Source organism: Mustela putorius, unplaced genomic scaffold, assembly GCF_011764305.1.
Source record: "Mustela putorius furo isolate JIRA1106 unplaced genomic scaffold, ASM1176430v1.1 tig00537248_pilon_pilon_pilon, whole genome shotgun sequence".
In the NCBI taxonomy this organism is placed as follows: Eukaryota; Metazoa; Chordata; class Mammalia; order Carnivora; family Mustelidae; genus Mustela; species Mustela putorius.
Genome location: NW_025422387.1, coordinates 12,233,810 through 12,247,671, shown reverse-complemented (window position 1 = coordinate 12,247,671; position 13,862 = coordinate 12,233,810). Strand labels below are relative to the sequence as shown.

Here is a 13,862-nt window from a genome sequence, read left to right as displayed (position 1 = left end):
ATTTCCGGCATATTAAAAACCTAATATAACATACCTATATAGTCGCATGCAACTAAGAATTAAAATTTTACAAAAAGCAGTTAAAAAAAAACAAACAAACCTGTCTTTTATATAAACTAGTAAGGTTTTAAGATTCAATTTCCCCAAGTACGTTTCCTGGAATGCTCATATAGTAGGATGAAGCACCACAAAGGGTATCCCGGGTCAAATAAGTAATACCTGACAACATCACAGAAATAGAGCACACATGAGCCTATCAGAGAACCCAAAGAGCACCTACAGCAAAGAAACTCTTTAACTAGCATGGTCCTCCCCCAGACTCATATGACCACAAAATGTTTTTTTCTACAGAACACCTATCAATTTTAGTGTGCAAAGGGAGAGTTACGATAGAGAGGGACATAAGCCCTGGCCTCAGTCTACAGGGGCAGCACCAAAGAGAGAAGCCTGCCAATTCTAGTATTATGCCAATGGCACGGAGAGAGGAAGGCTCCCATCAGAACATGTGCTCAGGAAACACTGCCTTCAGAGACTGAATGAGTAGTATCGATCAAATAATTCCTGATACATTTTTTTTCATTTTTTTTTTAAAGACATTACTTATTAGAGAGATGGAGAGAGCACACAAGTAGACAGAGCAGCAGGCAGAGGCAGAGGGAGAAGCAGGCTTCCTGCCGAGCAAGGAGCCTGATGCAGGGGCTTGATCCCAGGACCCTGGGATCATGCCCTGAGCCGAAGGCAGCCCCGCTTAACCAACCGAGCCACCCAGGTGCCCTGGTTTTGTTTTTTGTTTTTTTTTTTTTTTTTTAAACACAAGCTCTATGCCCAACATGAGGCTTGAACTCCTGACCTTGAAAGCAATAGTCACATGCTCCCCTGACTGAGCTAGCCAGGCTCCCCTGTCCTAATTCACTTTGAAATGTTATTCCACTTTAGTACTATGTAAGCTAAGCAGCAGCCATGCTCAGGAACAATGAGACAGAACCCTAGTGCTCTTCCCAAGGGGTTCTTTTGAGACTCTTAACAAATAATCTGTATTTTTCCATAACATACCATCTTTTATCATAGTACAGTTTCCCATCTTCTATTCGAGCTTCGAATCTCTGGGCTGGAGACTCTGCCGGTGTGGCAGGTAAGTGTTCAGGAGAGGACGGGGATGCTGGAGGTACCAAAAATATGTCAATGATTAAACGTGTAACAATCATGTGGACCCAACAACTAACATGCTTTAATTGAAATGCTATCAAAAAGGGGTAATAATCATGATCATTAAGTCCTCAGGGGTTGTAAAGATGAGAACTCCACAAAATTCTTGTACATTACACCTAACTTGCTGCTCAACCCAACCCCGTAAGGTAAACAAGGCAAAGCTTAACCTCACTGAACAGAGGAGAAACCGGGGATGCCGGCAGGCTAAGTGATTTGCCCACGTGACCACTGGAAGCCCAGAAGGGCAGGAATTAGGACAATCTTCTTAAAATTATTAATCCGAAGTCATTTCTAAAACTGTTTATTACGAGGTAAAACAGACTATCATGTATGTACAGAGTCAAGCTAATATAGTGCTAATAAGTAAAGTAGGTCCAAAGGATCTCAATTCACACAACTTCTGTAATACCACCTCCCCAACCCCCACATCATGCCTTCAGAAACACGGGACCTGAGGACCACGGTGGCTCTCAGAAGGAAATCGTTCAGAGAAAAAAGGATCCTGTTTCCTTCCACAAGGCTTGGTGAGTAAACAGACATGTAAGTAATCCTGGTGCTTAAAACATAACAATGCCTTGCCCATCCAGAATTCTGTTTTGCAGCCTAGCACTGACTCTCAAGTGCCACCTGGAAGGAACCACTGTGAACCTGGGCTCTCCTCTTCTGTAAGCTGGGACTATGAGTCCCTCACCAGAACCAGGCCACGAAGTGCCACAGGAACAGGGGCGCCCAGCACTCCACAAGACAAGGAATACTGAAAAATCCTTCTGGTTTCATTTCCAGAAATGGAGGTGTGCTTAAATCTTATGCCTGATGCCTACACAGAAGAAAACCTTTACCAGCCTATCAATCAAATGTCTCTTTTACAAGAAATGAAGGAAAAAGTAAAAATAACTTTAATATAGCAGGGCTTAAAAAAAAAAAAAAAAAATCAGGGGAGGGGGCACCTAAGGTTCCCTTCAGTTTTCATGAAGACTACTCTTAGACAAATGATGAGAATTTTTATTTTTGAAAATTACAACAACTCCCTGTCAGGTATAAACATGCTTTTCCCACAACAGGATTTAAAAAATGCCAGCAACACTATGCACTTACCTGGTCTCTTAGGTGACTTAAGCTGTAGGAAGAACAACAAGAAATCTTAGTGCAGATCATTTCAGATGCAACACAAAGTGTCAAAGGTATCAAAACGATTTAACAAGTAACACATGAAGGACACAAGCCTAAGCTTTCAAATAAATTAAAAAAAAAAAATCAAACTGTACCTTATTTAACGTTCTCAGATCCTCCATGATCTGTTCGTCTGTTAACAAATAGTTTAGCTGGGGTGTTGAGAGTTAAAGGAACGTGTCTGAGAAGCATGGTTTCTAAGCAAGCAGAAATCAACAAAATGGTACCAGGACTTTAGGATTTACAGTGTGATTCTGTCGGATGCTGTTTCTATAGCAGTTTGCCTCTCGGGAGCTGCTGATTCTACTGAATGTCGTGGTGCCCAGGTACATAAAAGAACTCACAAATTTCTTTCAAACATCTCTAAGTCATTTAGTAAGTCCCAGAATGAGAGCATAGGACACAGAACAAGGAGACCTTCCTCCTCAATTTATGAAGTGCTCTTGTTCCAAAGACCAGAAGCCTTGCACACGTGTGTGTATGCGCGCGCGCACACACACACACACACACACACACACAGATGTGGGCTTATTCTTCCCACATAACTTAAACCCTCAGTTGTGAAGACAAAGGAACCTGAAGTTAAACCCTCTCTTGGGAGAAGACAACTGAATCATTTTTTATAAATGCTACTTATTCTCTCCTCAAGAGAACAGAAAAAGAATTTTGTGATGTGTGTCCTGCTTCCCCCTCTCATTTTTACGATTAAAAGGCTTTTTTATGTGACTGAAATCTCTTTGCTTTAATTTAACAACTTGTGCTCCACTGTCTTCGGGATATAAGTAATGGAGGTACAAAAGGCAGGTGTTACTGGCCTGGTTTTATATGAAAAATAAAGGCATGTGAAATCTGAGGTCGCCTTAAATCTCCAAATGTTAAAACCAGGATGAACTTCCAGAAAAGTGTCCTTCCAAATAACTGCTCTCTACAAACGCCGCCCATTAGCCCATTAGAAGCAGTGGCGATCGAGGATCCATGATAAAATGGCCATTCCCGGGGCGCCTGGATGGCTCAATCAGTTAAGCGGCCAACTCTTTTGGGCTCTGGTCTGATCTTAAGAGTCGCGGGACTGAGCCCCACACTGGGCTCTATTCTTAGCAGGGAGCCTGCTTGGGATTCTCTCTCCCTGGCCCACTGCTCCTCCTGCTTGTGCTCATGTTTGCAAGCGCTCTCCCTCTCTCTCTCAAATAAATAAATCTTTTTCAAAAAATTGGCTATTCCTTAGCTCAGGGATAAATACACATGCCTGCCAATCACACACAATTTCCACAGGACAATGGCCACATATATTCTAGCAAATGGACAAGCAAAGGATTCAATAGTCTTAAGAAAAAAACCAATTATGCAAATGGATATCAGGAGCGGGTTTTCTCCTCTTGTCTGGGATGGGGACAGGATCATTTGGTCGCCTCCGCAACTTTCTGGTCATGATGGGTTTCACTTCCATAGAATCTGTGGCAAGAATTGAATGGGTAAATCTATCCAACTCCCACTTGAAGTAAGAATCGCTGCACTGTAAGAAAAGCTGCCCCACAGCCACCCAATCAGAACTGCTTTAATGGGAACATTTGGTTTACACGGGGCCTAAGGCAGTCACCCACATCAGATGTTCGGGCTGGGGGCTGTGTTTAGAAGATTCGGACTGGCTGGCCTAAGTGCTCGCCCCGCTCAGAAACGCTGCACAGCAGTGCAGGCTAACTGTGGAAGCATCTCTCCAGCACCCTGTAAACCAGGACCTTCCTCCTCTTCCCTCAAATTCAGAAGCCACAGAGTGGTAGGCTCTTGGGATCCAAAGGAACCTTTGGATCATCCAGGTCAACTCATCCTTGCTGTTCTCACGGAGGGAGGGAAAACTGAAGCACACTCGTGCAGAAGACCGAGAGGCCACTGGCCTCGGTGCCAACATCTTTATAGGATGTGTTCATTTACAAACTTGGACTCGTGTTTTGTTTTATAACCTTTCGTAGCTACTTGACGGTCAAGAATGATCTAATGAAGGCTCATAATAAAGTCTCTTTCGTTCTTCTTGACTTCTCTCTGCAGTCTGCACTGTTGCTGACTCTCTTTGCCTTAAAATCTCTCCTCCCCAGCCACCACTGCACAGGGCTCTCGTCTCCTGATCTGCTCCCTTAGGCTCCTTGCCGCTGGTGCCCACTGGAGTCCAGTCAGGTTTCAGCCTGTGTCCCAGTAAGCCTCTATCACCGAGGCCAGCTGCCCCAACCTTCTGAATGGCAACCTGTGCCCACTGACACCATCCATTCTGAATGACCCAAGTGTCCTCACTTTGTGTCTCACCTCCCAGGGCTGCCTCCTCTCCCGTGCCTCGGGGGCATCTCATCTGTCTATCTTCCCAAGCCAGAACAGAATCTGTCATTGTGACTTATCTTCTTTCCCCGAAACATCACAGTCACCAGATCATGCACAGTTCTGCTGCTAAACCACCTCTCAACTCCATCCCCTCATCCTATTCTCATCCCCCACAGAACAATCTCCCTAAGACACAAATCAGATCATTCTACACATCCCCCTTCTTATTCAATACTTTCATGGCTCACCATGCTCTACAGAAAATAGGCCAAGTCTCTCACCCAAGGTCTCCTGCCTTACTATGTATGCCCTTAAGCCTTTACACACCGTCACCTCTGCCTGGCCCCCTCTCTTCTGCCCAGCATACTCCTACACAACATCCCTTGAAAGCCAGCTCAATGCTCCCTGTCCCGTGATGGCTTCCAGAATCAAACCATCTTCCAAGCAACCAGTGCAAACCTCTGTACAAAGCTCTTGCTAGCAAACCCCACACTGTATGGGACATTTTCCCCGGAGATTCCTGAATTCCACCCCAGTACCTCGCAATAGTTCAGGCACACAGTACGGGCTCTATGGAATTTCCTGCAGAACGACCAGAGACGTCAAGCCTGACAGTGTCATTCATTCATGACCGTGCATACTATCAGCACAGCAGACAGGACAACCTTATGGAATTCAAGTGTAGCCCTTCCACCACAGCAAGATGCACAATCTGTGAATATATAATAATCACATGTACGAAGCCAAAAAATACTTCTGTGTGTTGCTCTTATAAAGGGAAATGGGTAACAATGATTTTTTTTACCCCCTATACGTGGAAGATAAGTGATGAGAACCACGGACCTGATGAGTATTTGTAAAGGTATACGGGGGTGGGGTGCCTGGGAGGCTCAGTGGGTTAAGCCTCTGCCTTCAGCTCAGGTCATCATCCCAGGGTCCTGGGATCCAGCCCCACATCGGGCTCTCTGCTCAGCGGGGAGCCTGCTTCTTCCTCTCTGCCTGCCTCTCTGCCTATTTGTGATCTCTGTCTGTCAAATAAATAAATAAAATCTTTAAGAAAAAAAAAAAAGGTCTGTGGGGGAGTGGGGGCATGAGGAAGTAGGACAAACACATTCACCCCTGAGAAAAAGTGAGAAGACAGTCGTCCCCTCTACCAGCAATCTCTCACCCTCAGCCAAGCTGGCACAATTCTCCACTAACTTACAGGTAGCAGTCAAGACTGCCTGCTACAGCCACGTGACCTAAGGCAGGCCATGTAAACACTTGCCTCAACTTTCTTCATAAAACAGAATTATCAGTGGGGCACCTGGGTGGCTCAGTGGGTTAAGCCGCTGCCTTCGGCTCAGGTCATGATCTCAGGGTCCTGGGATCGAGCCCCGCATCGGGCTCTCTGCTCAGCAGGGAGTCTGCTTCTCCCTCTCTCTCTGTCTGCCTCTCTGCCTATTTGTGATCTCTCTCTGTCAAATAAATAAATAAAATCTTTAAAAAAAAAAAAAAATAAATAAATAAATAAATAAAACAGAATTATCAGTAATGCTTCCCCCACAGGATGTTGGGAGGGTTACGGGAGTTGATACCAGTAAAGCCCTAAACACAATGCCTGGCATAGCAAGAGTTCAATCAATGCTAGTTTTATCACGTCTGCATCCAAGAAAACACTATACAAAAATCTCTTTAAAAAGCCAAGGGGCAAACAGCTGAATGAAGTTACATACTTGACGACAAGTGACATCAGCGGTGAGGCTCTGCAACATTCATGCCTAATTCAGAAAAAAAGGTATAAAGGAGCTCACCAAACACAAAGACCACTAGAGAAAGAGCACCTAGCACGTGGACATCATGGAATGTTCTATTCCCCGAAGACAATAGCCCAGTGTGCCCAGCCCTCTGGGCAGCCAAGTCTGGGGGGGTGGGGAAGGTGGGCAACACTTGATGGAAGTGAGCCAAGTAAAGGCGCGGCGGAGAGAATGTGGAGTAACACAATCTTATCATGGCCAATAAGCTCAGAAAATTGTAGCTGCATCCCTCATGGATCAGAATACATAATCGAATTCTTCTTAGGAAAGAGTGAAAATTGATCCATTTTACTAGCCTAGTCACCACAATAACCTAATCAATTTTCATCCAAAAGACAACTTCAGCAGAAGGAAGGTGCTCTGAAAAACACCTCTGAAATGTACTGGCCTGTCCCCACCACCATCCAGGAGAGTGGGGAGCAGGCCTGGCCATGGTCCACATGGAAGATGCGACTTGTAGGGAAGACCGCCATGTAAGTATCACAGCCCCAAACTACACATATTACCTACTCCACTCACTTTGCTCCAACCTCCTGCGAATAGATTTTTCACAGAGGGGAAAGTATATCGGACTACCTGGGTCTGAACCCACCCAGAAGTTCCAATTCTCACAAGAAGCAAGAGGCTGGCCTTCTGAGTCTATAATATCCAGGTCCCTGGAGTTTGGCCAGTGAGAGTCTCAGTGGGCTCAATCTGGATCCACCACAAAAATCAAACTTCCGAGAGTAAAACCCAGACCTTGGAGCATGGCAGCCCTGGAGAAGGCACTTGAGCGGTAAGTCAGCTGGCTCGCAGACGAGCCCAACACAACTCTGACTTACATCAGAAAGCCTCTCAGAAAACCCAAGACCTTTTATGGGTCCAACTGAACGTCAACAGTGACCCAACTGAGCACCCAACACACCAGAGGTGGGAGGAAGAGAAGAGACAGAGCACTGAATGAGTTCTCCTCTCCCAACCACCTTGTCTACGTGACAATAGGGCAAATCTTTCCCACTCTGCTCACCAGCAAGGCCGGCGGGAATGGCCACCGGACAGACACAGGCACCCTCCAGGTAGCACCAGGCATGCTGGCTAAGAAATGGGACGCAGGCTGCGCGTCAGTGTTGGGCAGAGCCATGTCCCTATGGAGATATATTCCCGATAACATTAATTACCTACAATTACCATACAATTAGCACTTCCCTGGGGCCTTGGGTTCCACACGTCTCTGAACCTAGTCATTCACTCCAACAGCTTACCGGCCTACGGCACATAAATGCAGTAAAAGCTTCACAAGAACATACTTTAACTACTAAAACCACTATTTAGCCACTGAAAAAATATCAGCTACAGTGATTCAAAGGAGCATCCTTAAGAATGCTGGGGCACCTAGGTGACTTAGTCAGTTGAGCTTCCTACTCCTGGCTTCAGCTCAGGTCCTATTTCAGGGTCCTGAGATCAGAGTCCCAAGCCGCGCTCCGCACTCAGCAGGGAGTCTGCTTGCGTTTCTCTCCTTCTGCTTCTCCCCACCCCTTGCAATGCTGGTTTGTGCTAATTATTAAAAAAAAAAAAAGCCACTACAGCGTAACCACTATAGCAGATTGGCAATTGCCCCCAAACCAGAAGCACGGCAACATGGGAGCCCAGTGGCCCAGAGCAAAGCCCAGGTCCCTCCCTAAGGGGTTGGGAGGGGCTCATCCACATCAGGAATGGTGCTGTGGGTACTGGTAGGAGATGGGTGGGGAGAGGTGAGAGAAGAATCAAGGTCAGGTCTTCAGTGACCAACCAGGGTAGGATCGAAGGGCTCCATCTCCCTCGGGACAAAGCTCTCCGGAGAATAAGGATGGTGTCAAGACAGTGAACTTCCTCTGAAAACACCTGGATTCTGCAATGGCAGCACCAGCAAAGCCGTCTTGGGGACAAGCCGGCTCCACCCAAAGTCCAGATCACCTCTTCCACTCTCCCCAGCCAGGTATTTCATGGGGACTTTTCTCCTTGCCTGGACCTCCAAGGTTCCTACTCACTGTCATCTGTTCCTCATTGCGGGAAACCACACCCGCATCAGAACAATCACAGAGCCCTCCATCAGGTTTAACGATCAGTAGAAACAAACCTGAGAAATCTCCACTTTCATTTAGGAGCATGCTCTGTGGACACCGCCTTACACTGGGCAAGACGAAGAAGCTGTGTCAGTCTTGTAACTAGGAGAATACAAGCTCCCTGAGGACACAGGACACACCTACTCGCCTCATTTTATGAATCACTCAGCAGCACACGAATCCACAGTATTTCCGTGGTAGAAAGTCCATATCATGTGGTGGGGAAGACCAGTTCTGGCTTACACACTACCACACTGGGACACTTTCAACAGATGCCTCCATTCCTCTGAGGCCACTTGGCCAAATAAAGTCAAAGGACCTTACAACTTCCCAGTGCTTACTCTATGTGCCAGCCGCTTTTTGAAGCACCTTACAGGCACTGTCTCACCCCATCTTTGCACCAAAGCTCCAAAGCAGATTCTACTGTCTCCTTCCTAAATAAGAAAACCCCACCACAGAACCAAGTTCATGACAGGGCCAGGATCCGTCCACATCTATCAGCCTACCAAGGCAGTTCTCATACTTTTATGTAATACCTGGCTCGAGAGACATACTCAGGAAGCAGTCCTTCAACGTTATATTTTGGTATCATAATTTTGATTTTAATATTATAAGTACTCGTGGCTCTAGGTATGAATCCATTTATCTTCTAAGGGAAACTCAAGGCTTGATGAGGTCTTGAGTAGCTGCCACAGGGGTCTGAGGGTTGGAAGATGCCCCAGAGAGGCAAAAATTTACAAAAGAAAACGAAGTAGTGAGGCAGGCTGTTGAGACAAAGCAGAAAAGAGAGCTATCCTCAAGACAGAAGAGGACAAATGGAAAAAGAATGATAAAGCTCCCCACACTTGAAAGCTTGTTAAGTTCACACTGATTAACTGGGTTACTTACCACCTTGGCCTCAACTGCAGAGAAAACTCACACTCAGGAGCCTCCATCTATACCCTCACTACTCAGTGTGGTCCAGGGGACAGCATCAGCAGCCCCTGGCCGGTGGTTAGAAATGCGAGATCGAAGGCTTCACCCCGGACCCGCTGAAGCAGCAGCCGCACGTCATCGAGACCCCCAGCTGACTCACACACACCCCCAAGGTGGGGGAGCACTGATGGAGAATCCACCCCGGTCTCCCTATTGACAGGACGCCTTTCCGCCTGCACAACCCGCTGTCCTGAGTTCTTCTCAAGCAGTGTGGGCAGTGGAGAGAACCTTCCGCTAAGTCCCGCAGAGTCTGCGAATGCTTTCAGGGCCCTTCACACAAAGCACATCACTTGATCCCCCCATTCCCAATGGGTTATTTGGTCTAAGCATCCCATCAGACTCTAAATCAACGTTGTTTTTCAAGAGATCTTCACGTGGAACCAGAAGAGGAAACTTTAAGAAATATCTTTTCCGGGCAGAGCCAGGCAACGCTGATATTGGGCATCAATCCACAAAGGTGAAATAAGTCAGTCAAGGAGAGAAATGAAATCAGGCCTTTAATCCAGCACCATAGCAGCACCATCTGTGGAAACACTAATTATCCTTCTAGCTCCACTGCCTTTTCTTCCGACACTCTATCATTACCTTGGCACAGCTTTCCATACCAAGGGTACCAAATGGCTTGAGGAAGGACATCGGTACCTTTAATGCCCATGGCTAGCTTTAAGCACTTGTGTAATCTACTTCACTGCGTCACAAATGACTTCCCTGCATTTATTTGTCTTTTCTACCCTGGCAGGCTCAGCCTCCAGTCACTGGGGAGGCCTCCTGTCCCAGTTAAGATTCTGGCTGCAAAACGGCCTGGCCAAACGACGTCGATCGCTTATCAATAAGCGGGATGCCAAATCACAGGTAAGGTGATGGTATCTTTCCCTGCAGATGGAAAGGGAGCAGCTATAAACCGACACTATTTCCCACTTGCCTAATGAAGACTCCTGAACATCTGGTGGCTCCAGCAGAGAGCGAGGAGGCATCAATGCCAGAAACAGCCATCGTCAAACAAAATGGTGTCCAAGTCAGAAAACAGGCAGGCAGACTGGTACCACACAAGGCAGCACCGTGCTAGCGGGCTCATCAACAAAGCGTGGCCACAAGAACAAGACAGTGCTGTCTGGAGATGCTATTTTAACATCCGCTCTCACCAAAAAAAAAAAAAAAAAAAATTTCTAAGCAGAGGCCTTCAAGGAATTATTTCCTTCTGCCAAGTCTTTCAAGGAGAGAGATTCCAGAAGAGAGATTCTTCAAGAATCAGACCCCCCCCCACCCGCTTCAGACACACCGCATTCTCACAGGTACATCATGGGGGTTGGGGCCAGATGTTTATGTCAATCGAAGGGCCGTGTTGGGTCATAGCACCAGAAATACAGAAGAGGAAATACTACTTCTCAACTCTTACTTTTTAAGTCCGCCCCCAAGAACTTAATCTGAAAACAACTCTTACGGACGTCTGCAAAAACGACACACGCCAGAGCTGCAGCACCTTCTGCGCACGGTAGGAGTGAAACGTGAGGGTGTGCAGAAGGCGCGCACTCACGCGGCCAGGGGACCAACTCCCCACTGGCTTGTCTTGCAGTAGTCACTGACAGAAATTCTGCCAAGTTCCAAAATACATAGTTCGAGCCACTTCCTGCCCTGCACCCTTCTAGGATTCATCAGTCTACATATGGCAACAGAACAGCCCATATTGTTTCTCCCTTAAACTTGCCTACATCCTGCTGAGTTCCCGTATGCGGATTACTAAAAACTAGAAGGCAAGGGAGGACTGGCACAGAGTCTAATGTAACTTTACTACCTTTACAGGAAACTAGTTCAGTTTAGCTTACTCCTGCCAAATCTGTACCAACTCTGTCTGAAATGTTCACAATAACACCGAGGGAAGGGATCTAAGAGCACAGATGATACAGTCTAACGCCTCTGTTCTCACATCTAGGTCAAAGGAAGACAATGCCTTCTCTGTAATTAAGGCAGACTGAAAAACACAAAGCAGAGAGATTCCTACCACCCCAGAGGGACTCGGGTAAGTCATCCACGAATGCCAGATGACCCAGGAATTTGAATAAAGCGTAAGCCAGCAGTGGCAGCCATGACTAAAGGTCTACCATTCACTGAACACCTGTTCCGCACAGGGCACTGTGCTAGGCACTCACATTTCTGACCACAATCCTGTGAGACAAGGTCTGATCAGCCCCATTTTGTAGAGGGGGAAGTAGGCTCAGAGACATTCAGTAGCTTGACTGAAGTCACACAGCCAGTACCACATGGAGCTAGAACTCTGAGCCGTCGGGTCAAAGCCCACCCTCCCTCCAGCTCACTCTGGAGAAGGAACACAGGCAGGACCGCAGCACCCCTCCGGGTCCCACCCAGGACTCCCGGGATCCCTCCCTGGGGTGCTTTCATACCTCCCGTCAGCTCCATAGTCAGCTTTTCATTTTCGATCATTTTCTTCTTCTCCTCCAGCTCAGCAATCAGGTTCTCCTTCAGCTCTACCTTCTTGTCTTCGAATTCTTTCACCGCTGCCTTCTTTTCTTTAATGTAGTTTCTCTCCACCTGTTCAGTCTGAGCGAAAGAGAAACACAGGCTAGGGCTCCGTGGGGCCCTTGCAACCAGAGCTCCAACTCCAAGCCTGACTCTGCACTCGGGAGCCCAGAAAACACCTTTACGAGAAAGGTGGGAGAGCAGCCCTCACACGTGCACTGGCAGTAGTGACACGTCTGGGAACGAGTTTCCCCGAGAATGCGTAAAACTGAACCATACGACTTCTGCTTGTCTTTACGAGCGTACCCCCACTTGCTACTCAGTATTTCCTCTCTCCCACCTCTTACACTGCATGGCTTCTATGTTAATAGAACTTAAGATTCTCAAAAACAAACTCTTTTAAAGCCACAATTTCGGAGGAAAATAGTATATTCCAGTTGTAATACCTACATTCAAAATTAATTGCAATTATAAAATACTGAATCAAGGTGGTCCAAGTTATTATATTTGTTGGTATTTATGCCAAGATGAAGATCAACTAGAATAGAAGATCATCTATTAGGTAACCCTGAACCCTCAGTTACTCAAACACTGAAACACTGAAATACCAAATAAAAAAAGCATTAGTTTTTCAAATCTCACCATTGTATTAAGTGAAGAACAAGGCCACTTATGGTGGGCCACAGCTGGGGATCCCATAACCCTGCGGGCTGTGACAATGCGTGCTGCACTGACTTCAGAGTAAAATGGTGTCTGATAACGTGCTCTGCTAAAGCATGACATTCTCACACTCCTGTGTGGCTCTGATAAAGTTGGGACCTCCCACACCTACACACTAGCCACCCCAGGAAGAGATCATCATCCAAGATCCAGGCCCCCATCTCTGCACCACCACACTATGCTTCACAAAGAACCAACACTTAGATGTCTGCTGAAGGAAAGCAAAAATGTTAAATCCATCTTTCCTACTGACCCAGACAGCTTCACCTGTAAAACCTGAACCACTGAGCCAATTCAGATGCTGGACTGCGTCAAGGACCAATATAAAAAATTATTAGGCCATTATAATTCAGACATACTCCTGGACAGCTTTCACAGGAGATAAAAGTCAACAAGAAAGCAGTGAGAGGCGAGCATCCCCTAGTGTCCTGTGACTAGCAGAGGCTGTTCAACCTACAAATGAATAGATGGGAATTTCGAAATTGAGACCCAAGATGTCCTTTAGTCAAACAGAACAGTGACGAAGGCTTGCAGCTGGGGGCTTAACTGTCCATTTGGTGACAGAAGGAAAGGTTCTCTGGATTGGGAAAGCAAGATTCCAGTCTCACAGAGGGCCTGCAACCCAGAAGATCCAAGGTACTTACTTCCAGCTGGAGGAAGAGCTCTGAAAGAGATAAAACGTGCAATTAGACTCCGCTAGGCTGTGCCACCTTTCTAGACAGTGATGGTAGGATTCATTTAGAGGCACTAACTGCTTTCTAAGAGCACGGTAACGCAGAGCAAAATGTTTCCATCAGTAAAGTGCTGATATACATGAAGGGGAAGGATGGAAGAAACTCTCCTGACTAGTTAAAATCTGGCCCCGTACAGGATCACTTCCGGCAATTCTGCCCAAGGTTAAAAGCAAGCAGCGGGAACCAAAGTACCCCAGCAAAATAACACTGAAAGTTATCCCCCTTCTTTCACTCAGTACCTACAGGGTAGGATGGGTCAGGAAGGAGCAACGCAATTAATCCAGAAGCAGAGTCAACACTGATGTTTTTAAAGCATGTGTGAAGGCCTCTGTGTGGCAAGGAGGGACAGGCCCAGAGAGCTCAGAGCGCAGAGGTTCTGAGCCCCCCGGGGGCAT

The 13,862-nt window shown here is 46.7% G+C and overlaps 1 protein-coding gene across 7 annotated transcripts in view; it reads right to left on the bottom strand.

The window, feature by feature from the left end:
* Positions 1-13,862, bottom strand: part of SUDS3 (SDS3 homolog, SIN3A corepressor complex component) — a 207,652-nt gene that overhangs the window by 183,999 nt on the left and 9,791 nt on the right. For all 7 annotated transcript variants that reach the window (XM_045073754.1, XM_045073756.1, XM_045073758.1 and 4 more), the window contains exons 5-10: positions 13,378-13,397; positions 11,938-12,094; positions 3,736-3,831; positions 2,475-2,536; positions 2,305-2,326; positions 1,054-1,159 (exon numbers count right to left, since the gene is read on the bottom strand). In XM_045073754.1, coding sequence (XP_044929689.1) covers positions 1,054-1,159; positions 2,305-2,326; positions 2,475-2,536; positions 3,736-3,831; positions 11,938-12,094; positions 13,378-13,397 — 463 coding nt within the window. The remainder of the gene's footprint in view (positions 1-1,053; positions 1,160-2,304; positions 2,327-2,474; positions 2,537-3,735; positions 3,832-11,937; positions 12,095-13,377; positions 13,398-13,862) is intronic.